Raw genomic sequence first — 25638 nt, forward strand, 5'->3', positions numbered from 1 at the left:
TTTTTGCTGCCCAGTAAGTAAACCAGCAGGCAGTGGAATGGCCCTAAGGCAAAGAGGCAGGAACTGGCTGTATACATGATTACACTGTTAAAGGGAATGCATAGTATCCTGACGCCATTTGCTTGACACCATGCCAAGTGTTGGCAGCGCAGTTGGCTTCACGCATGTGCAGTGGATATAGATGGAGGCACTGAATTCGCATCATCTGGAATTCTGGACATTAATTGCAAAATGGTGGATCCTCATGGAAGAAACTTTTTTTTTATGGAATATTATTTCTTTAACCCATGAAACAGCTAACGTATTGAAGTGTCATTTGTGTGCCCACAGTGTCACATAAGGACTTGCCAATAAAGAAAGTAACATTGCATAACAGGTGCTTGAGCGCATGCCTTCTCTTGCACTGCATGTTCATATAGTTTCACCGTGCTTGGATAACATCTATTTTGCGGTATGTGCAATCCAAAGATTAAGAAATTAAATTCTGGGATACTGCATGCCAAAACCATAATGTGATTTTGAGGCCCGCCATAGTGGAGGACATCCAGATTAATTTTGACTACTTGTGGTTCTTTAACATGCACGGTAGATAGGTGTTTTGGCATTTCGCCCCCATAGAAATGTGGCCTCCCCAGCTGTGATTATATCCCACACCCTCTGTTTTAGGAGCTCAATGCCAAAGCCACTACACCACTACGGCGGGTGAAATCCAAAGTTCAATCCAGTATAACTGCTAATGAGAGAAAGTTATCTGCAACTCATAAAACATGCAAGTACTTTTCAGTAATTCAAACTGCAACTACTAGTATACTCTAATACCCCTGTCACATGGAAAAATTTAATGGCATTCGATGCATTGAATGCCATTCAGTCTCTTGCGGTGCTATACAGTAAAATATAATGGCATTTGCATATGATAGCAATGGCAATCTGGAACGAAATTTGTGAGTCAAAGAAATTTTGTGCCTATTAAACGCATTAAGAACTTTTGCGAGTACTTTTAAAACGAACGAAAACATTTTGACGCCAATTATTCACAACTAAAAGCACTTCGATCAACACATCCAATATGGCCGACCGCCGCAACAGACTCCTGATGCAAAGAGTAATGCGCTTGAGCACAGCCTGTGGTGAAAATATCATTGTGGCAAAAATATTTGTTCTTTTTTATAAGTCTAAAAAAAATCTCTTCTGGCTATGCTGATGCACGCATTATTTTCTCGCGTTGCATGTTGCTGTTGTCTGTCTGGTGTCAAGAGTATGCATTCGGTTCGAAATCGAATGTGAATGAGTTCCCCTAACTCATTCAATGGCAACTGTCATTCCATTCGAATGACATTAGCTCTTCCCGTGTGACAGGGGTATAACACTGCACAGTGTCAATGGAGACAATGCAAGACAAGCATTGCCTGCAATGTCCAGTAGGCATGCGTAGAGAAAACGGTGCTGCCGGAGCTTGGCGGTTTTGCTCTAGCAATGCACTCCTGTGCACAGGCACCCTCATCTCTGGGTCATATGCTGATTCACCTATCAGGTGGCACCAATTTGTCCAAACCTAAGGTGGGCCCGACTACAGCATCTTGCAGCAATGCTGCTGAACATCGCATTTGTACAAGCAGAGGAGAAACACATACTATAAGAAAACTAACATCAGCAGACCGGTCAAGTACTATGAGGGCTGGACAATTGAACAAATAGTTAATAGTCCATCCTGACAACTGCAAGGGTGAAAGAAATAGCAACAGAATGGAATACGAAATACACAGGATGCATCAGTAAATGCATGCGCACAAACAGCATGTACAAGTATCCACCCTACATGCACAATTCATTGAAATACACATGACTGAACTACCTCAATTAAGTCTACATCCGGACTTAGTGAAAGATAAGGGACTTGCAGATGATTATTACACCTTGCCCTCTTCACTGTTATTTTTCTTGTGTGTGAAGGAACAATACCAGTGACTCATCTGTGCTACCTTCTTGTTAATTTCCCGATCTCTTTCTCAAGACAACAAAATCAGGGGGGTGCAAATATACAAAAATATTGAATAACAAACCAAAAGTGTCCTATTCGATTCGTTCTTTTGAATCAAATATAGTCACTATTCGTAAATGCGAATATTTTTAGAATACTTTTCGAATATTTCAAAACATCAACTGCGGCCAATTAAACAAAGTAAGAGCAAAAGTACGTTACATTTTTGCCCACATGGGCATGGCATAGAAATAAAACATCAGAGCTTGTGTGGTGGAACAGGGAGGTATTCTGTAAGTGTTCACCTAGTGTACATGTTCGTCTGCTGCTGAAGTGCTGATTAGCTGGGGTTGCCTGAATCCTCCTAATGCATAACCCAGCCCAGCCAATCAACTTCCGCAACAGACAAAATGGACATGTCCACTAGGTGGACGCTAACAGAATACACCCTCAGGATACTTCGCTCAGGTAGCCATACTTTACAGGCTATGTATACTGTGGTCATTCCCACTCTCTGAAGAGTCCTGTGAATGCAAAGAAGCTACTTGTTTAATACTAATGCTCTATTTGTGCTTTTAATAAATGCTTCATAACATACTATGTTATGACAGAAACTTGCTAAATTTAAGAATACTAGAATGTGAACATAATTTCATATTATTATAATGGCTGTTCATTATTATAAAACTATTCGACATTCGTTTCGATTCACTTCTGGCACTATTCTATTCATACTTGATTCGGTCTCAAAAATCACTATTTGCACACACCTAACCAAAGTTATGTAGGTTGCATGAGTTAAATGCTCCCAGCATGTTGTTCTCTATAATTTTCATGAGTTTGTTCTCTGAAATTATCAACAAAAATCATGAAACATGGTGATGATCAATAATGACAAAAGAAACAGTTTTATGACATACAACAGCCTATCTTGCCATTATTGAATAAATAAAAAATGTAGGCGGTGCCTTATTTTTCCATAGAGGCGGTGATGCTAGAATGCTCAGAAACAGGACTTCTCAGAACTCACCTTTTTCCAGTATCTCCCAATGTTTCTTTTATTGTGACTGCTGCACATAATTGCTTCTATTATGATAGCAACTCCATGTGCAACTCCTCATGCACTTGTTTGATAGTACAACGCAATTAAAATCTCTTTTAGCAAGACTTCTGCATTTGAGACTCAACATCCAAGAATGTAGAATATATTAGAGCACTTAGGAAAGACATCGATCATCACAGTAAGTAATTGTGTGTGCAAAATTGAACATACCAGGAGATGTAAAATGTGAGCCGAGCCTAGGACAGTAGCCATGGAACAAGCATCGAAGCCGAATACAACACGGAGAAAGTTCATTCCCCTTAATTGTGCTTCACTGTGCTCCTAAGTGTGTTATGTAAAGTCAAGCCCTTCAGTTTCCTCGTTTCTTGCTCACTGAGCTTAAGGTACCAGTACCAGATTTGATAGACAGAAGCTCAAGCTTCTATGTATAGCCACTTCAGAAAGCAAATGCAAGCTTAGGTACCAATGGCAAAAGGGCATACGGCCGCAAGACTTGGCTAAAATGGCAACAATGGCATGCACTTCATTCTCAAATTCAGACTTCTAAGAAATGCACTTCATGTGTATATGAAGCAACTGCATGTAACGGAATGTGTTGCTGGACTAGCTGATTGACGTTTGCAATTTTAACAAGCACGAACCTTAGGGTGAACGAAAGCAGGCCCAGGACGTAAAGCAGGGAACGCAAGCCTTTAAAAAAAATGTGGTTATTTGGTTGTTCTTATTCATTGCAAGATGACTGCAATTTTCTTTGCCACTTATGCGTGGTACCTTATTTGCTGCTTTTCTTTTTTAATTATGTATTTGCCCTGCATTGAGTGGGTGTATGCCCCTGGCAGGAAATACTGCTGTGGATGTTCTTATACATGTTCTTAAACCCTCAGCGAAGAAGCGGCCTGGTCCGTCAGTGTCCCGCAAGTAGGCCAAGAAAGCCTGCAAGTGCAGCAGAACGTTCCCATCCTCCAAGTTTGGTGGCAGAGAAACCTACTCCTCCAGGGTAGACAATGCATGGTTCCCCAGTGTCTGGGCAGGTGCATCCCAGGCATCGGCAAAGTAAAGGCAGCTCCACAGCAACTGATGCATTGTCCACAGCACAGATGAACACTGGGGACAGGCCTGACGTGGAGGACCAGGGCTAGGTGGCTGCAGTCTCGCCGACTCCCCAAACATTTTGAGGAGGGCAGCTTTCACCTGAGACAGGGAGTGCCAGTCTGCACCCACTGAATCAGCACAGCATCGAGCCTCCGTAGCTTTGTGTGAGGGCTCCTGTATTTGCCTGGTTCAGAGTTTGCCAGGTGGTGAAGTAGCTGTCGGCGATCGCGGTGAGCATGCTGCCATGCCTCGGCAATGTCCAGAGGCGCTTTGGAAGGATGATTAATCCTTGTTATACACCAAGATGGATCAATGACAGAGCCTTGGGTACAGGGCAAATTTGTGGAACACACCAAAGTATCCGTTACCTTGTGAGCTTCCTCATTGCCCAGAATTTCCTTGTACGCTGGGAGCCGGTGAATGTGTAATTGGTGCTCAGATTTCCACAGTCTTTAATGGCTGAGCTAATTTGATGGAGTGCGGCGTAGTTCTATTTATGTGTGAATTGAATTGAATTGACTTCTGGGGTATTACATGCCAAAAGCACAATTTGATTATGAGGCATGCCATAGTGAGGGACCCTGGATTAATTTTGACCACCAGGGGACCTTTAAGAGCCGCCAATGCACAGGACACAGGTATTTTTGCATTTCATCGCCATCGAAATGTGGCCGCTGCGACTGGGATTTGATCCCGCAACCTTGTGCTTAGCAATGCAACAACACTATAGCCGCTAAGCCCTATTTCTGTGTGCTGTCTGCTTCAAAATAGTTGTGACTTAGCACTTGTCCTGTGTCCTGTCCCATCTAAAGTGTGTTTGTTACACATGGAAGTAAGCCACTGAATTTCACTCTCATGATGCCATAAACCTGGAATGCCACATGTGAGCCATGTGTGCCTTTCAATTTGGGCCAGGTTGCTCATCAGTGCAACAGGACCACAGTGTGTTGGGGTCCTTCCCCTCTTGAAACCCCACATGTAATAATAATCAAAGTGGCATGCCGTCACACCTGTCTGTGGCCAGGAGCTTGTAGACGAGGTCAACGAAGCGGGGTGCCTTGACAAGCAACCGAGAGGATGGCCGCAGGTATTGGTTGCTCCCGAAAAGGCCGTTGAGCAGCTGCACTGACACCCCCGCCCCGACAACTGTTAGAGCGGACAGTGAAACCTCCATTAAAGGCACACAAAGACAACGATCACACGTGAAATGTTATTCCTCTGGAACACTTGAAATGCTGGCTTTTTCTTAGCTCGTTACTCAGTTTTGTATCGTCAGCACTGGCATAGCCATCCACAGCGCAGACCAGAATGTGCTTCCATTAACAGACGCGCACGCAATGCCGCGTGCGCTTCAACCAATGAGTAAGAAGAAATTGGTCACAGTTCCTTGCAACACCACCATATGGTGTTGCCCTCTGCGCATCACGGGCGGCGGAACTAACCAATTGTGCCAGCAGCGTCATGGAATTTTCGCCACGGCACGCTCACACCTCGTCTTTCTCTTTGTGAGTCAGTGCCAGCGCGGAGGTCAGTTGCTCGACATGCCACTGCGGGCCTGGCTGCACAAGTGTATGTTTAGAAAAACAGCGAGCACTCAAGCATCAGAGAGGAACGTAGCAGTTAAAACTAGGAAGCTATAGAACCTCCTTTACATTGAACTGTCAAGGAGGAAGCAGGGGCTTCAGACCCCCCAAGCAATTCAGCGAGCTTGAAATCAGGAGCGATAACACCTAGCCTGCACCACAGCGAAAAGTTAAACATTTGCATCACACACTTGTAAACATCCTGTGAATTGTTTATTTTACTCTTCACTTGGCAGAAAGATGGGTTGTCATAAAAAAATTTTGCTTATGAATGTCACCAGGTGCTTTCCTTTCTTAACTTCTCTCATGCTCAAACTACAACACTAGCTGCGTTACTGCATCCAAGTATAAGAAGAGACAAGGGTTACACTGGCAAGAAGGCAATGAATATTCATTCTGTTTACAAGATCAGACTCAGGTGAAGTGACGAGACACTATCTCGATGCCAAGAAGCTGCTGATTGGCTGACTTATGAAGTGTAATGTCGAAGAGTAATACAGCAGCTGTAAGAAGAGCATGAAGTTGACGAATGTGAGGTTTAATGATAAACAGCACTCTCTTCAAGGACCTGCAGTGACCCCATACTGAATAAACAGGATGGCAGGAGAAGCAAGCATGACTGGGTTGACTCGCTCACATTGTGGCAGCACTATCCGATTCACTGTGCCTGCACATTTAGAAGCAGTGCAGCCTCAGCTGAAAAATAGAAGATGGGAATGGTTACCGGGTGCAGCCTGTTCAGTTCCTGGTAGCTGTGCATCTCGTACAGGCCCATTCGGTCCGAGATGTGGCGGTGGGCTACTGAGACCTGCACAGTAAGTAGTACAGGACGCCTTAATTTCAGTCGTCGTGATCTGCGATGTTGGGGACCGTTGGATAGCTAATGAGGACACTTTTGGGCCACTACACAGTGTGGTACCAAGTTAGCACACTAGAGCCTCACAAGCACATCAGCCCAACTATTCTGCTAATTGAGGGCAGGCTCTAAGCACAGTACAATAGCCGTATAATTGTGTTGTATACTGGCGTAATTATCATCCTGAGATGACCGCGTCAGTCATGCCTTCACTATGATCACATATGTGAGAGTGCAAGCACAAAGACATCAACAAAGCATCTTTAGTGGCTCTACCTCATTCAATGCATACAAATCTCTGAAGATTCAGAAAAAGCAGTTATACCGAGATACACAGACACTGGTCTGAGCTCAAAAGCTCTTTTTCAATCCAGGTCACAAATGACTGGTACGACACCTCTGTATTCTTCAATGCATTCGGACACAACTAACTTAGGGAGCCTAAATTTGGAGGATGACACGGAAATGTCAAAAAATGTAAAACATAACTTCATGCTTCATAGCCAGCTGTTGGGACTATAGACCTTTTTCAACCTTCATCACTTTCTTTTTCGACCCCTCCCTGAGTGCTGCCTGGAAAGTCTCCCCTTTCTTCGCATGCACAAAAGCACAGTAGTGAGCAGTCTTCGTCATAAGCAAAAAGTGCGTCGTTGCCTTGAAAAAAAAAAAAAAAAGTGTAATATGTTTATGTGTCCCAAGCAAACAAATTATCAAGCTCTGCAATACCCTTTAAAAGAATACTTACGGACTACTGTGTTGAAAGTGTTACGCATAAAATCATGAAGGGAAACCATTGAAATTGTTTGGATGAGAAGCATCACCTGCCCGTTATATGTGATTGCTGTTGTAGAAGCAGTACACTTCTATACTCACAAACAAACAGAAACGAAGATGTTGCTGCTTTTTTTCTTTATTCTTTTTTTTTTCTGTTGTTGTTGTATGGTCAGCTGGTTAGCCTACCAATATTTCTATAGCATTCTATGTCAGATGGACAAGAAAATGTAAATGGTACTGTCATGAATGGAAGAGATGTAAATCTTTTAAATTCATTAGTTTCAGGGCCTTAAAAGGAGCATTTATGCTTGAAACTTAAAGGGACACTAAAGGCAAATATTAGGTCAAGCTAAAGTGATAGATTATTGCTTAAGAATCTCTAAGGCGCCGATATTATCGCGAACAGGGCCTTAATAATCGAGAAACTGAGATAAATGCAGGACATGGTTAGAGACTCCCCTGGGACATTCAAGCACTTGCTCGATGCCAAAAGCACTCCTCAGTTAAATTTTGTCGCTAGTACTCACCCACTCATTGCAAAAAACATCATTGTATTGTATTATAAGACGAAATAAAATGCCACTTATCCAGTTATATTTCATTTTTAGAAGAAAGAACTCATTGAAATTACCCTTGACAATGATGCCGGTGGTCGAAAGGTTTCATTGTCACTCGACTTCAAGCCACCAACCAGTGCCTTCATATTTGACTAGTTTCGTTATCGTATAGTGCTGCGCTGGTTTTGCTGGCTCGCAAAACTCACACAAACTGCAAGTAGCAGAGAACTCAACTTCCATGTTATGGATGTTATGGCATGGGATGCCCATACTGTCTATGCCGCTTCATCAAAAAGCAGCTGCAGCGGCAAATCCATTGCTCTGTCTTAACTCTGTGCCCCCGTCTGTCGGATGCCGTTTTACTCACCAATGGCAGCAAAGGGTGGTGATGGCGCATGCAACGTCACCACTCCCCCGGTTGGGTGACGGGAGATTTGAATTTAAAAAAAGGTATTCGGACCCTTCAGATGCAATTTTCATGAAAGCTAAGTCCTTTCTTGGCACGAAACAAGCATCGCGAAGCTTCTGGAATGGTATTTAAACAGTCCTCGTGGACTTATTATTTGTCTTTAGCGTCCATTTAATTACTACAGAGCCTCCTCTATCAGATGAATTCTATCATACACAACCGCTAAAATTGTTTCAGGGTCACATCATGAAAAATATGAAGAAAAAAAAACAGTGCTAGCTATGAGACCATAGGCCACAGGCGAAACAACACAGGTGCTGACTATCCTCGTTTCATCTTTCCATGGCCTTTTCCATCTCATTTATGCAAAGCTTTCTCTGCAAAATCAGTATGACCATAGTGATCACCACAGGCCTTAGTTAACTCACTTTGATCTTTGCATTAGATCTCTATTTCTGCCAATGTTATAAGTCATGGTTAGGGTGAAGTACTTTGGCAGTTGTATAGCACTTGTGTACCAGATATTTCAAGAAGCCCCAACACCACAAAATGCACCAATGTTCAATGTGGTTTTGTTTCACAGAACATAGGACCACTCTTTCTGGAAACATAAGTGAAACAACATTGCATTTAGCTGTACGGTTGTGGATGTATATATCGAAATTGGCTATGTCCTTGTGTGCATATCTACTATAAGTGGATATGCCTTGAGCACTGATTGGCTTCAATTGTGGATTTCTGGCTTCATTAATTAAACGGTTAACACTGATTGTTGCACAATTTCTGGTTCCCATAAAAAATTCAAATGTGTCGTCACACCTCCATTTCTGTACTGCATTGCTTTTAGAAAGACTTAAATGTTCAATGAAGCATGTAATATATCAATAATGTCAGGCACATGTCAGAGGTACCTTTAACAGTGGTACTAGATGTGAACAAGACGAGTATGCTATTTCAGACGTCAACTTCCTGCTCATGACAATGTGAACCATGTGTCCACAACCGAGACCAGTCATTAATGGATTAGTTAAGCAGAACATAAAGAAAGATTACTGATGAAGCAATGCGAGTAAGCATGAGCATTCTTAAACATAGGCCCTGCAGTCGTTACCACTCACATTGGTCATGGCCATGGTGATACGTGCAAAGCTGTGGGCTGCGGACTGGATTGCAGCGACATCCGAAAGCAGTAGTGAAGCAAGAGGCTGTGCTGTCCTGATGAGCATGTCCCAGTACATGGTGCGTTCAGTTGTGACTAGCGGAGGCTTCATCCGGCCCCATGCCAGTTCAGGCTCATCAACCTGCAGTATTTAATACCAAGTCCACTAGTTTGAACGCCTAGTAAGGTCAGCCACTGGGCATTTACCTATCTTAGTGCTTCCCAAGCGTCCTTGTTATAAGCCAAGCCTCCAGTTTATCCAACCTCAACACTCGTCTGATCTTTACCTGGGATCTGCTAGGTTATATTTAGAACATGCTGAAGACATAGCAGGAGAACAAGTACAACAAATAAGGAAGAGAGAAATGCTGTAGAACACCAGTGACGTGTTACCAGAAAGTTGCTGCTACATCATGTTCATTTGTAGATGGCAGTGCACAAATCCTACACTTCTGTACACTTCATTTCCTCTGTAGTCGTAATCATCTCATGATGTTCTTACATATTATGTTGAATTTTGGCCAAGGTGGTGATCTAAGTTTAATAGGTTGCACACTGCTTGCTAGGTGAATCGGTGGAAGATTTTCAGTGACATGACATGTCATGACTGCTGCTGCTGCTTCCAACTGCCTACCTTCAGCAAGTTTTAGCATTGTCACCACTGATGTCTTTAGCTGGCAGCCACCGCACCCAATGCATGGTAAAGTCAAGAACACATGATTGTCACTCACCAAAGAGCATTAAAATTGTTGGGATTGACAATGAGCCTATGCTCCTCCTTACTACACACTTCATTCTCAAGCTCCAAGTTTACGCATCATTCCTCCACTCATCCTCAGTACACATACAACAAACTGCGCAACCTCAAGTCCGAGTGCCACTACCTCCTGCTTCGTCCAGAAACTACAGTTCACATCTCCCGTCTCCTGTTAGTGTTTTGTATTGCTCCGAAATAAGGGAGCAGAGTTGCGCCTACTTTTGCATTTCGCGGCTCGCGCCACTATTTGCCGAGCACCATCACGTGGTCTAAAATGATGTCAAATGTTCCGCAGCACTGCAGAAGCCAACTTCATGGACATGACATCATCGTTTCGTCACCTTCAATGCCTCAATATCGCAATCCGCCACTTCCATAACACCTGTGACACGACGTGTAATGTCATGAATGACATCACGTGACATGAATCACATGTTCTGACATTAATCAAATGTCATGACATTAATGACATGCATAACATGACATAATGAATGACATGCAGGCATATAACGTGAAATGCAGACATGACATGTACAACATACATAACATTAATGACATAGCATACATGACATGTCATTCATGTTATGATATTAATGACGTGCACGCATGACATGTCAAGAGTTACACACTTTTATGCTATGAAGAATGACATGGCATACATAAATTGCGACTTTGGTGTGCAAGCACTTTCACTATGCGTTGACTGCAACAAAATTCATGAGAAATGCCTTTGCACTGCCAGCACGGCGACACCATCCTCTTGTTGCGCTCTTAAATGCTGTTCCAAGTTTGACTCCTGTGTGCCCAATGAGCAGCTTTACAGCATAATGTTGGGAAGCAATGACAGAAGTATGCGAAACTCTGCTCCCTTTGAGAGCATGCACAGGGACACTATCTCCTACACAATACTTGTGCCATCTCTCGGCAGTCCTCCTAACTACTCCGTCTGCTGGCGCTGCCACTCCCTCCTCACAGTCTCCAAGGTAATGTCCCCAAAGAATGGATGTAAGATTTTATACTACAATTGCCAAATTTCATGGAGTAAAGTACTATGAGTGATTAGCATTACACTACCTTCACGCACCATGGTTGTTTACTGGATTATACGTATTCTTGGCTTAACTTTTTTTTTGTCTGGCAGTCTCATGAAATACTTAACAGGGCTTAACAAAAAGAAAAAAGAAAAGGCAAGCAGATGACAGGGTGGGGTAGAAAGGCAGCTAATGTTTCCATATTGCACCTGCTCTAAACGCCATCAGCATGCTATTTTGAATCTGAATGTTAAGAAGGATGCTAAAGTTACCTTCTCTCATAGTGATCGCCTTGATATTAATTCTTCAAGAAAGACACACACACAAAGAATACCTACTATTTTCCCAGTATTTGTGCCTACTGTTGGTCATTTCTTTACAAAAAAGAAAGAAACCTGCGTCACTGCATTAAAAAACCACCATCCAAATTGCCAGCACAGAAACCCCACAAGCAACAAAGTCACCAACTTACAGAAAAAAAAATCACAAGGGCTTTATAAACTAGGCCTAGCTGTAAGACTAAACATCTGCAATGTCTCACTCAACTGCCACTGACGTTTGTTGGTGAAAGATGCCCAAGTGGCTCACAGGCAAGTTGCAGACCTCACAAACCAGTTCTGTATCTCCACCCGCAGCGTCCTCAGCAAATATACAGCAACTGGGTCTGTTGCATAGATTTAACCTATGGATGGACACATGGATTAACCTATCGATTGCTCCACACTCGCCTGATACAGTTCAAAGCATTACCCACCGCCAGCACATTTTGGACCTTGCCCTCTGGATCACTGTCAAGCTCAACTGTAACCAGTGCAAAGAGGCCAAACTCTTGGGCCAGCGTCACAGCAAGCACCATGAGGCGCTCAGGCGACGTTGGCGTCCGTGGACCTGGCAGCTCCAGGCCAAGTGCTCGCATATGGCTCAGGGCACGGTCTTGTGGGACTGGTGCTGAAACACAGCTCGTTATGAGGGCTTAGAGGAATACACAGAGAAGGAGTACACAGAAAAAAATTTTGCCTTGTTTTCATTGCTCTATTAAACAGCCGCTGACTCAGTAATTATGCTATGAAGCCTCAATTCCCTGAGCGTGCAATAAATAATTGATTTCGTTACCCTTTAATGCAACCAGTTCAAAACGTGTGCCAAGCGCAGCACCGCTCTAGATGTGAAAAAGGAGACTGATCACACCATTGAAACTTGTTGTGGTTGTCTCATGGTACCTAATACCAGTGACGATGTGTGCATACACACTGTGGCCATGCTGTCAAAAGCAGAGTCCATTCAGCACTCGATGGGACAAGAGGAGAGGGCATGTTCCCCTGCATTTCCGAGAGACGCAAACAATTAAGGGGGGAGGAGGGGATCAGAATTAACTTTTTTGTTTCTTGACAGAAAGGGCTGAAATTTGGCACACACACTGCACATTGCAATAAAGAGACAATTCTAAAATTTCATTAGGATATCTTAATTAGTTTTTGTTTTATAAGAATTTATAAGTCCCTTGCTTGTGGAAAGCCTGGCACAGTAACGAAACATGATAGGGAGCAGGAAATACTTTGCATGTTTGCCCAGATGTCTAATCTATATCAAGACAGTGTTCGATTTTTTTTTAGTGCGCTAATAATTTTTTGCTCAACATAACATGCACATGACTGTGCTTCACTGCATGGAGCCATGTAGTAATTGTGAAATAATTAAATAATGGAAAGATAAAGAAACATTTCAAGACTGTCTTTAAGTACAGCACAGCTTGTGGATCACAGCAAAACAAACTGGACCAAAATCGGTCCAGCCATTGTTGTGCTACGCTTTCCACGAGCGAGGTGAATGACAAAAAAAATGCAATTGAGAAAAATGGCTGCAAAGTTTTAAAAGCACTGCAAACTTATTAAAAAGCACCAGGGCTGTAATATTTTGAATCATTGCTGTCAGGCATCTTCTTACACCTTTGCCTCTTTATTTGGTGGGCTTTGGATGCCTTCTTCAGGCGTTCTTTATCCTTTTCTTGCGCCGTTTGGAGTAGTGCATGACCACCATTTTCACTGCCAGGCCGAGCCTGGTATCGCAGTGTACACCCACAGAACGCTGTTGGCATCTTGGGCACAGAGCTTTAGCGATTTTGGCAGCTTTCAGCAATACAGTCACTATATGGCCTTCAATTACCGTACTGGGCAGAATGTTGTTTGTGGCACCATGTGACCACAACCTCCACTTTCAGTGACGTGACGAGTTCTTTTTCATGTTCGACCCTCTTTCTTCATTTCTTCCTCTTCCCTTACGTAGAGTAGCAGGCCAGATGCTCCATTTTCCGGCCAACCTCTCTACATTTTCCAGTCATTAAACTACTACCTTTTCGATTCCAGGCCGCGCTTGATGTTGTTTTGAACAAATTGTATAAAAGGTGCTGTTAATAATCATTTGTGTGACTCTCAAGGAATTTAAGCTTTGTGCCCCGATTATGAAGTGGAGATCTGCCCGAAAATAAAAAAATGCAGGACACAAAACTTTTGTGTCAGTACTCCATTAAGTAAACAGTGGGTGAAGACGGGGCCCAGGACCAACATGTCAATAAGGGGGACTGTCTTCATCAGGGTGTCATTTATTTCCTTTGCAGGGTTTATAATATAGCTTCCTCACCACATGGCAGGGAGCCTAAATGCATCACTACTTGTTGCTGGGCAAGCTAGTTCATACTTGGAATGGTGTAAAAGGACACAACAAAATGAAAGACAGGACAGGAAAGAGTCTTTCCTATCCTGTCCATTTCGTTTTGCATCTTTTTACACCATACCAAACACGAACATAAGGAGAGAGTTGTGAGTGTAGCAGAGCATTGTTTCATTGTTTCTTATTCAGTGGGCAATAGAACACTGGACTTGGTTTAACTACGTTTATTTCTATTTTCATTTTCTGTTAGAACTTTCTGCGTTGAACCCAACCCCTTTTGACACCTTCCAATATTGTTTCTTTGTATTCTGATTTGCAAACGTGCAAAACCTACTTCTGCTTGGTTTCAGTTCTTTGACTAATGTTAGCAGGCAGGATTTAAGACTTCTGCTCACATGTGCCCAAACTTTCTTTCTTTTTTTCTTTCTTTCTTTCTTTCTTTCTTTCCTTCTTTTTGTCCTCTCACTGTTGCCTCTTTGCTCTTTTTGCTCCAGATAAGGCCCACATCCCCTCCCCATCTGTTGTTACTACCACAACTAATATTTCCTTTCAAACATTTTTAACCTTACCCAGCTCTTATCTTGCTTTCTTATACACAATTAGATTTCTCATCCTAAGGGCAGAGGGAGCTATACAAGCCCTGCCAACAAAAGTAACAGTAACTGTGATAAAGACAACACTCCCTTAACGACATGTTGGCTTTGGGCTGAAACTTTTATTCTTTGCCCATTGTCAACCAATTAATATTTCCACCTTCCTGTGACTGCATTTTTCTCGTTAGGCAGAAGGTTCATCCAAGGCCCAACACCAGTTAACTAGTGAATACAGAAACCCTCCAGTTAGGCAGCCACCAACTAACAAAACCAGTTACAAAATTGATTAGCAATAATTGTTAAAGCATTTAAAGCATACACAGATAGAATCACAGCTCAGGGACACTAAATTGTATTTTACATAAAAGTGCTGCACAGGTCAAGTACTTTTCAGAAGAATAATTTTTCAAATTCCATCTTTCAGAGCAAACTAGAATATGTCTATGTTAAACAAGTGTAGCCAAAAGGACTGAAAACTAGATTAAAAATTGGAACAGAGCGCACCAACATAAGGCACTGACATCGTCGTTTGACTCATTCACCATGCGTCAAAAAGGTGAACTAAGCGCAATTCGTTATCTGCACCCACTGCGCAGAGGCAGAGTTCTAAATGTGCTAGTTAAAAATTTCACACAACCTTTTGTCTTAATAATCATGAATGGTGGTAGGTGAAAGTTCAACACGATCTTTCTTTCCTTTTTTTTTTTTGCAATAAAAGCACCAAGTGAAATTCTGCTTCCTGCATAACTATCTTTTAGCAGAGCAAGCATTATCCAGGTCACTTCACCGTGTGCCTGGCGGAAGCATTGCCGAACTTCCCATGTCTGAACGTAAAAATCTGACTTGATAAAAAAGTAAACCTTCCCCATGGCTGTGCCTGCTGTGCACACAAAAGACCGGTTTGGTCTGTGTGCTTACCACAAGAAACCTACATAGAAATCAAGATGAAAAAAAAGTAGGGAGGTGAGAAGACTCTACAACAGGAGTGGCACTGAGGAAGCTCAACCAAATCAAGATGAAAAAAAGTAGGGAGGTGAGAATATAAAGACTACAATATGACTGGCACTGAGAAAGCTCAATCTTCTGGACTTCCCCCGAATTCACTACGAAAATTAACGATGGCATCGTTCTCAGCATTCCCTCCCCTCAGCACAAGTACAATGGTAAAGCCATCAAGGGCCAAGGTCATCATGGCACTGACAGGGTCGCTGCTCACACGCTCTACGCATGGTGAGATAAGTCGATTCTCACTAAACCACTGCCTCCTGCAGGAAAGTCTACTGCATTGATCTTTTTGAGGACAAGCTGACACTTTTTACAAGGTATGCTTGTGTCTAATACGTTTTGTACTCAGTGCTGTCTCTGCTTTTTACATTAGGCTTACCGCAATGCAAGTCTTCCACACAGAGATACAGGACATGTACTTCTGATGCTTTCCGTCACGCCGTGCTACTGCAGAAAACATATGCGCCAACTAGCACAACTACAAGATCTAATCAAGCTGTCTGTGTATTGTCACAGAACAATGTATATAGTAAGTGAACCCCATAGAGCAGTCTAAGGCCTCCATATTTTGTGTTTACTGTGCTACCCTTTTATCTCCTGTGGTATACAGGAACATACGGCGATGCTGTCAAGTAAGCCCTTTTCAGGAGCTATCGTGCAACAGTGAACAGCCCGCGAGCAGTATTCTTGGGCGATCATTTTCAAAGGTACATTCACTTTGGCTATATTTCACGAGACTATTGCTGACCCGTCAGCATCTATGGGTGACGGTGTTCCTTGCATTGTGCTATGACAGCGTGCCTGACATTGTGCAAGGAACACTGCTGCCCCTAAGCACTGACACGTCTGGCTCTTATCTTAGGGAAATCTCAACAAAGTGAAAGTGTCTACAAAAGCAATCACCCAAGAATATCACCCCAGAATGAGCAGTAAGTCAGGCAACCCACATTAGTGCTGTTGGCCCGATTTGGATAAGTACAGTGATGCCACAAAAAAAAAGTATTAATGATGATGATGATGATGACGATGATGATAAAGTAATACTCACCCTGATGGTTGCAGTTGGTCCAGAATGTGAACAAAGGCCGGATGCTTGACATATCGGGGCCTGGCAGGAAACAAGTACATTTTCTTTTACATTCATAACAAACTTGAGCTTCAAGCATATGCATAGAGGGTAGGTGCAAAATAGGCAACAGTTCTGCATCAAATAATGACATAAGGAGGTGCAAACACTACCACTGAGTCACTGCTAAAAAGAAATCGCACTGAAAAACCCAAACTGTGAAATGCTAAAGACGGGTTCTTCTCGGATGTCATAGATACATCCGCTTGTTTTAGTAAACTGCTTAATAAACACACTAAGAAACATTACTGCTGAGCCATGTCGGGGAGTATGGAGTGCATACTTTTTGAAGCATTTGAGCCTATTACTTGTGTTCTAAAGAGGCAAGTTGTTCAGCATCATACACCTCCCGGTGGCCAGCATATGTGGAAGGAGTATAGGACTAAAGGACAGGGAGATAGGATAGTACAGGAGGTTGGAAAAAGACTATTTATAAAGCTATGTACTGAATTCGTGGCTAAGCCAAATTCCTTACTTTAGTTAGCATGTATATGACACTACAGATTGCATTTGTTACAGTCACTGTGACATAGAAACATTGCATTATCCTCTAGTGACCGCTCAGACGACTAAATGTAAATTCTGTCACTGATGGACACAGTATACTGGATTTCAGAATGATAGCAAAACTCATTTTCGAAAGTAAATAAATATCAAATACCCCATGCTAGGGTACACCGTTCTGAGAGCATTAAGAAGTTCACCTTTATGCTGAAGTTCATTGAAACACAAGTACAAAGACATGAGGATTAGAACATGAAAGAAACAATGGATAAACACTCCTTTTGCAACTAGTAATTAGTTGCTACAATGTCCTACAATGTCAGCAGGGCACTTATTGCACCATGAGATGTAACTATGAAGGCAATTGGTCATATTAAAAATGAAATTCATAATATGTCATGCATTTGAGAAAATGGGGCCTCATACCATCATTACGGAGTTGGGAGCCATCCAATAACTCAAATGAGTGAGACAATAGAGTTTTGTGCCGGTACCCCCATAATTGTGAAACCGATCCATTAGCTAAGAAATAAAAGGGAAAGTTTCCCATTCTTATTAATACTAACTGCACCCTGACTTATCATGGCTATTAAACAAGCCTATATGGTAGCAAAGCAGACCACCGGCACACACTGAACAGGCACGGCACCTACCATTGAGGAATGAGTTCATCCTGGCCTCAATCTCTGCTGCCAAGGCTCCGTCAGCGTCTATGTGGGAGGCACCAGGGAGTTGCTGCGATACCCACTGGCTGCACACATACTCGTAGAAGTCCTTGCACGGATCCTTGTCTGAATTCAGCAAGTAGCGCAGCATCTGTCCTGGGCGGGCACACAACAAACATGCATCACGTGCACAACTATTCCCCCTCTGATCACTACAAAACTCCACAAACAAGAAAAGAACGAGCAATGAAATGTTCAGTAGACAAAGCAGACGTGCCTTAAGGTGCGCCAAATGGAAGCAGTTATATGGACCAAGTCTGCTCAAGGAAGAATAACCACTGAATCTGAGTAAGCAGGTTCCATGGAAATATGCGAAATGGAGGAAGTGTTCACAAAAGTGAACACCTATTTTCTTCCCTGAACCCCACCTTTATCTCCAGAGTCAGTAGTGCACTGAGAAGGGAGACCCAGATGGAGTACATCTTAGGGAACCACCAATTTTTGAATAGACACACCTGAAAGACAATCTGGTCTACTATGTTCAAGTTTGAAGAAAGCATAGTCTATGGGCAGTTTCCAAACGCGAGCTTCCTGGGGAGCTGCAGATGAGTCAGTGAAGCCCGTGATCCTCAAGTGCACTGGCACCACTGTGCATGCCTGCGTAGCTGCGTTGGCAATCAAACAGGTTTTCAACAGTCATCATCATCATCAGCCTGGTTACGCCCACTGCAGGACAAAGGCCTCTCCCACACTTCTCCAACTACCCCGGTCATGTACTAATTGTGGCCGTGTTGTCCATGCAAACTTCTTAATCTCATCCGCCCACCTAACTTTCTGCCGCCCCCTGCTACGCTTCCCTTCCCTTGGAATCCAGTCCGTAACCCTTAATGACCATCGGTTATCTTCCCTCTTCATTACATGTCCAGCCCATGCCCATTTCTTTTTCTTGATTTCAACTAAGATGTTATTAACTCGCGTTTGTTCCCTCACCCAATCTGCTCTTTTCTTATCCCTTAACATTACACCCATCATTCTTCTTTCCATATCTTGTTGCGTCGTCCTCAATTTAAGTAGAACCTTTTTCGTAAGCCTGCAGGTTTCTGCCCCGTACGTGAGTCAAGAGTGGATGCAGGCAATTCAGCACTAACTGAAGTCCTCTAAAGGACACCTGAACACTGCCAATGTCATGGAGTCAGTGCATTGCATCTACAGACCAAGATCGCAGCACTACAGCGAGGAAGGTATGTTTTCTTTATTATTATTATTATTATTATTATTATTATTTTAATTATTATTATTATTGTTTACTCTTGGTTTTGCCAATTTCAGCTTTAAGAAGCGATAGCCTATTGCAAAGGGAGCTGCTGGCGTTACCAGCCTGCAGCAAGCATTATCTATAAGTACATCACAGTGGAGATAAGTTCCTGATACTACACAACAAGGATATAATGTGCCTCCTGCACACCTTCAGAACTTTTTTTTTCCTTTGCACATCTTCTGCAGTGCTTTGACAGGTTATTTATCAAAACAAGGGCATTACAATGCACATGCATTCAGAAAAAAAAAAAAGGTAACTTGCCTTCTTTCATGCAGAACTCGGTGGTGCAGAGTTCGTATGTACCTGGGCCAGGTGTCGTTATACCTGGGCCAGGTGCCGTTAGACCAGAATACGCTAGAAGGGCAATACACATTATCATTCAGAAAATCAACATATCCATGTCAGCATACAATGAAAACACACTTTTTAGTAAAGAGAAATCCAGATGAAACAAATTTAACTTAAAAATTACTACATAGGAAGGCTGCAGTTGGTAATGGAATACATTCTTAAAAGAAGCCACTATTTTTTCATGAGAACTGTGAGCATGCTTTAAACAAATAATAATAAAAAATTGCTGTCTCAGAGTCACCTCATGAAGAAGTCAAAAAGCAGTAATTACAGGTGGAAAAGAAAAACAACAAGGCCACTTCGAAGAATTCACTTTTTCTCAGAAGCGATCTATATATGCAATATACGTGTGTAAGTTATAAGCTGTAGTTGTCATGTCATAAATAGTGCTGGTGTACAAGCAATGCAGTGATATTCAGCTACCACAGCATACGCACGCTACTGTTTGATTGCACGGATTCCTGTATTAAAAGCAGTGATAAAATTTATTGGTGATAGGTGAGCAGAACTTACACTGCTAGGACACTTAAGAAGTTATGATCACTTTCAACGAAGTTTCAAGAACCAAAAGTCAATTTATTAGCTTCAACGGCAAAACAAGCAAGCGAGGACATGAAATATACTACTGCACCAAGACTGTCACCAGAAATTAAAGCTAACAAGTAATAAACCGCAGAACAGCCAATATTGTCTATATCCACACACACACACACACGCACGCACACTGCATTATAACAAAAAATACAGGATAGTAATGATCCATACATTCAATGCACTGTACTTTCTCCATCAGTAAGAAAGCATTGAACAAAACCATAATTTTATATACTAGTAAACACATTAAAAGCTATGGATAATGATTCCATACAGGCACATGTTGGTTGATAAGATGCCCTTAATTAATTAATTAATTAATTAATGTCATTCATTTATTCAATGCCCTGCGATTTGGTGGCGTGGGCCCCCAAATTGCATTATTGACCGCACCCGCATTATTGACAACGGTGTTGTAAAAGTGTTTCGTCTTGTGGATGATTTTTTAGTTATTTTAGACAGAACTTTTAGGAACACTGATGCACAAATTGGAAATATTTTAACATGTTTCGAAAGGTGTCTAGAGCCTTTGAGTATCACTGATGAAATGCCTGAGCACAACAGCATCAAGTTTCTCGACATTAGAATTATCTTTGAACCAAATCCCCCGTGTTGGATGTATGAACCCATAACAAAAAAGCCTCTGCTTCCATTTTCGTCTGAGCACTCAAAGCTGGTTAAAAGAAATATTGCGCAATTATGTCTGTCGAAAGCGTTTGAAAAGTCTTGTCATCACCTAATGAAGCAAAGTTTTCACTCGCAAGTATTGCGGTTGAAAGAGACAGGTTTCCAGAAACAGATTGTTGTAGCAGTCACTGAAAGCGTGTACCGCAAAAAGAAAAATGAGGCAAGGTTGACAACAGAACAACACGCCGCAGCAATAGCAAAGAAGACAGCAGCCAGAAGAAGAGAAAAAAGTGGTTGTCATTCCATAATTCCATAAAATTTCACATCACCTAAAGAAGATAGGATCTCGCTCTCAAGTCAAAGTCGTGTTCTCAGCTCCCAAAAAACTTGAAAGACTTGGCAGGAAAAGCTGCCCAATTAAGAATAAGAAACCAAGATGCATAATTAAGCATCAAAAGTTCGTTGCATGCAAAGAAGGTGTAGTATATCGTGTTCCCTTGTCGTGCGGCAAGTGTTATATCGGTCAAACCAGCCAATCCATAAACGAGAGGATAGCAGAACATCGCTGCAAGGTAAACCAAGGCATCGAAGGCCACATGGCAGAACACTGCAAGTCATACAATGGTTGTTATCGTATCTTTAACAGATGCACAATATTATTTTCTCACATAAATCGGTTAACCAGGTTAACCAGTTGAGGCCAGAGAAATTCTTCAGCATGATCAGAGTTTTGTTAGTGCCCCATCTGTAGGACTAAGTGATAAGAAAGTGAGGTTTCTGGACGGTGAAAAGGAATGACAGTGACAAAGTTTGGTTTCGCCGGCACATGTGGCTATGCAGTTTTGCATGTGGTTTGTTTGTTTTCTTGCCATCCTGTTTCTTTTTTCTTCTGATTGTGGAAGCATATATGCATATATATATATATATATATATATATATATGTCGCTGTCACAATAAAAGCCAGTTGAAGTATGCGCATGTTGTGTGTCCCTTCTTCGTTCGATGTCCTGTCTTTGTGCATGCAAAAGTCTAATAAGAACCATGTACAACCAACTTGCCCTAAACGTAAAGCTTTTTAGCTGCAGCAGTCTATCGTTGCTGGTGGTGATGGAGAGTCCGATTGCTTGCTTGTAGACTTTTCTGATTAAGCGTCTAATTTGTATTTTTCTGATGAGTACCATCATAGGTACAATGCCACGTATACTATTCTGCTTATTACGAACGCTTGGACTAGTTTAAGCAGATTGCCTTCTTTCATTCCACTATGTTTGTTGGCTATTCGTTTAAGTAGCCGCATGATTTGAGATGTTATATTGTCTAATTTGCACATGGTTTCTCCATTGTAGCCGTTACTTTCAATGATGAGGCCCAATACTCTGATCTTGTCAACCTTGGGTATAGGCGTACCATCTGCCCTAGTTAGGTGAATTTGCGGATAGTTTCTTTCCTCGTAGTTGCATGGTTTTCGGCCACGTCGCGATGGTATATAAATGAGGAGCTCAGAGTTCTCTGCCGAACATGCCAGTCCAGTTCCTGCTAGGCATTGTTCAACTGCTTGTATTGCAGATTGTAATGTGTTTTCAACCTGTCAATCGTTGCTATCGCTCACCCAGAGGGTGATATCGTCAGCGTAGATGGTAAGATGGTAATAAGATGCCCTTTACAGGTATGTTATTCCAAAGTAAAATATAAAGACATACACACCCTTTTTACACCCAGGCTTGAGTTCAACCCAACAAGTTGAACTGTATAAATTTAAGCTTTAAGCAGGGTTTCATGATTTCCGAGGTGGCCTCAGATGCGCGCAATGACGTGCCAACGGTTGTGCATCAAGCACAGGAGCCTTTCGAAAACACTTTGCGAAGACACAGAATCCATAGAGGCTAAGTGAAATTAAGCACCCGGAGAAAAAAACGCTCATAAAATAAATTACCCTTCAGCTATTTAAAATTGGTGAAGTCATGTACAACATTTATGCTGAGGTTTCTATTTCCAGTGATGAAAGTAAGCAAGCCGCTGTGTCCATCGCAATGGTTTCTCTAATCTTCAGCATGGCATTATTTTAAAAGCAAACTTCATGTCACCATTGTTTCCACAATAAACAAACAATAACACCTGGTTGCTTTCTTATGTTTAGAAGTGCCATGGCAGCCTTGAAAATTTTGCATGACGCTTGTCACAAATATTTTACTGCGTTCTTTTAGTTAGAACCAAAATCCTGAAACTAAATTACAAAGATTTCAATCCCACAAAGCCCAAAGTGCCATATTTGGTATAATCAGTATCAAAACTCAAGTATCAAACAAACATAGAAGCCATAGCAGAGTTTTTATACAGTAGAGTGAATATTAAGTCGTAAATAGTTCAGAAAACCAGTTACTAATCAATTACTGTAATTAACTTATAACTCAAGATGTTTTTTTATTTAAATGTGCTCTCCAAGGCAAGAGATAAAGGCGATAAAGTTGTTCTAATTTTCCTTCACGTAGAATAGCATTCAGGCTTTTGGGGGGTTAATAATTAAGGACACAGACTCGAGAGCTGCTAAACTGAATTGAATTCTGGAGTATTACGTGCCAAAACCACAATTCGATTATGACGCGCGTCACAGCGGGGGACTGGAATAATTTTGACCACCAGGGGATCTTTAATGTGCCCCGAATGCAAGGGACACAGGCGTTTTGCATTTTGCTCCCATAAAAATGCAACCACCACGAACGAGAGTTGATCTTGCGACCTCGTCCTTAGCAGCACAACACCACAGCTGCTAAGCCGCCGTGGCAGGTACAATAGCTGCTCTCTCACTGCCAACTCGAGACGTCAAAGACACTTGTTCATTAAGAAACATACTCCTCAGAAGAGAAGACCTGAGAAGAAAGATATCTAAAGCATATTTGTGACAATACCTTTACCATTTCAAGCTGTACAACGAGAACTAAAATTCTTATGTCAGTGTAAAAGCTTACGAAGAATTGTTTCAAGCTAGTTCCAATGACATGCAGTCTACACAGTCTCTTGGGCACTGTTATCTCAAATAAGAAGCCATTATCCTAAAATTTCAGAGTTTCAAGCAACAACTGCAGAGCGATTCCCTCCCCCATGTCTGCTGGTATGTGGTCGGCAAACAAAGCAGTCTCCAATTTTACGAAAGTGTGCATCACGTTCTGCAGCCACGTGATTGCAAAACGGCTACTAAGCTATAAGCGCACGAAATCTGTAGGCATTCATAAGCATGAACTTCAAGCTAATTGTCTCATGATGACACAACAAATACTGCTTTCAGATTTGTACTAAAGAGTTGTTTTGACAGTTTTGCTGGAGTACTTGCCACAACCATACACGGTCTGTCACGACAGCCATTTCAACCATGGATTCTGTGGTTCTGCACATGCATTCTCTGTGAATTAGCAACACAGAAACTGGTCTAAAGAAAGTACTGTGCAAAACTCTGTTAAAACATTCACTTCATTTTTTTTTTTGTTCAGTGTCATACTGAATCTGATAGCACAAGACATAAAACAAACAAAAATAATAAAGGCAATAACAAACACACACACTTGTTGCAAGCGCCACTCCTGCTCTATGTCATAGCACCCAGAAAAGTGTGGAACGACATTTCAAAGCACACAGAGAAATGAATACCAGCTGAACGACATTGCACAATATTTTGCTGCTGCTCTGTGTAACCAGTGTTGTACAGCAATTCCTGTTGACAAACCCTCTACCAAACTGTTTAAAACATAAGCAATGTCACAGCTCCACATAGGAGTGTTTTATTTGGATGTGCTTGCGTGACATAAGTGTACCCCACTGCCTACTATTGGAGAAAGAGTAATAGGCAACATAGACACTTCAGCACTTTGTTTAATATATCATTCATAAGCAGCAATTAGATATAATCTGTTATTTATGAAATATTGCATGTGTAAACCTGCAATGGTATGCAAAATCATATTGCTTATGCAGCACTGCCACTTGGAAAGACTAAACAAATCCATGATGCCGTACGATAATTCACGCTTTGTCTAACGATGTAGGAATGCAGTAGCCCCACTGTGTGGACTACCCTTAATAACTTTGTTTCATCAAGTAGAAATACTTACGAGGGCCATGTGAGGTGTGACTCCCAGTGCCTGCTGTGAACTTCACGTGCAGACTCGAGTCGATGGTTTGCAGAGCACCTAAGTGGCCCACAAGAGAAACATTTTCTTTCCGCTAGGAAGAAGAGATTTACAAGTGATCTAAGAGAAGGTCAGCTTACGATCGTGTGGAAGAATGCCTGCCACGAAAGACAAAGAGAAAACATTCAGTGCAACAAAATTCACTCTAAGGAAGTTCATCAAGACGCCGTTTCACTCATTCAGCTGCATAGTAGTATAGAGGGACTTGGATTTTTCTGAGCAATAATGGGGCTATATTTGCCTATTTGTCGTCTTCGCAAGAGACAGCGTGCAGTATTTTGACAAAGCGCCATAATGGCACTTCTCCTTTTTGACTAAAGCAATGTATCTTGCACTGACCAGTGCTTAGGAAAAAGAAAATCATCATCATCCAAAACAGTAGTACAGTAGTAGTAATGTGTTCATACACCAAGGCAAATCAAGCGCTCCACTACTGCAGAGAGTGGTTATGCTACCCCCCAGCACACAAAACACTGAATAAATCTCAATCCACCACTTGGCGACTACATCAGACGTGAACTTCCCCAGACCCTGTGCTGTACGACCGCATTTACCTGGATGCATACTCCCCACTCTGCAAAGCGTGTGAGACCCGCACTGACCTTGATCACATTATCTGGGCATGCCTCAAAGCCTCACCCACCAACACCCATCGCACTAACACCACACGCATCCTAGCTATGGCCAAGCAGTGAGAGACTTTGCTGCTGAGCTTGGACCCAGAGCAGCAGCTCTGGGCCGTCCG

General features: G+C 42.2%; 1 protein-coding gene across 3 annotated transcripts in view; it reads right to left on the minus strand.

The window, feature by feature from the left end:
• Positions 1-25638, minus strand: part of LOC126533523 (uncharacterized) — a 55529-nt gene that overhangs the window by 16729 nt on the left and 13162 nt on the right. For 2 of the 3 annotated variants that reach the window (XM_050180692.3, XM_055071927.1), the window contains exons 6-14: positions 24974-24991; positions 24816-24893; positions 19402-19494; positions 17811-17978; positions 16576-16635; positions 12017-12210; positions 9434-9616; positions 6444-6527; positions 5147-5256 (exon numbers count right to left, since the gene is read on the minus strand). In XM_050180692.3, the coding sequence (XP_050036649.1) occupies positions 5147-5256; positions 6444-6527; positions 9434-9616; positions 12017-12210; positions 16576-16635; positions 17811-17978; positions 19402-19494; positions 24816-24893; positions 24974-24991 (988 nt within the window). Of the gene's footprint in view, positions 1-5146; positions 5262-6443; positions 6528-9433; positions 9617-12016; positions 12211-16575; positions 16636-17810; positions 17979-19401; positions 19495-24815; positions 24894-24973; positions 24992-25638 lie in introns of all 3 variants that reach the window. The other variant, XM_055071928.1, reaches the window with a different exon arrangement.

Source organism: Dermacentor andersoni, chromosome 7 (genome assembly GCF_023375885.2).
Source record: "Dermacentor andersoni chromosome 7, qqDerAnde1_hic_scaffold, whole genome shotgun sequence".
In the NCBI taxonomy this organism is placed as follows: domain Eukaryota; kingdom Metazoa; phylum Arthropoda; class Arachnida; order Ixodida; family Ixodidae; genus Dermacentor; species Dermacentor andersoni.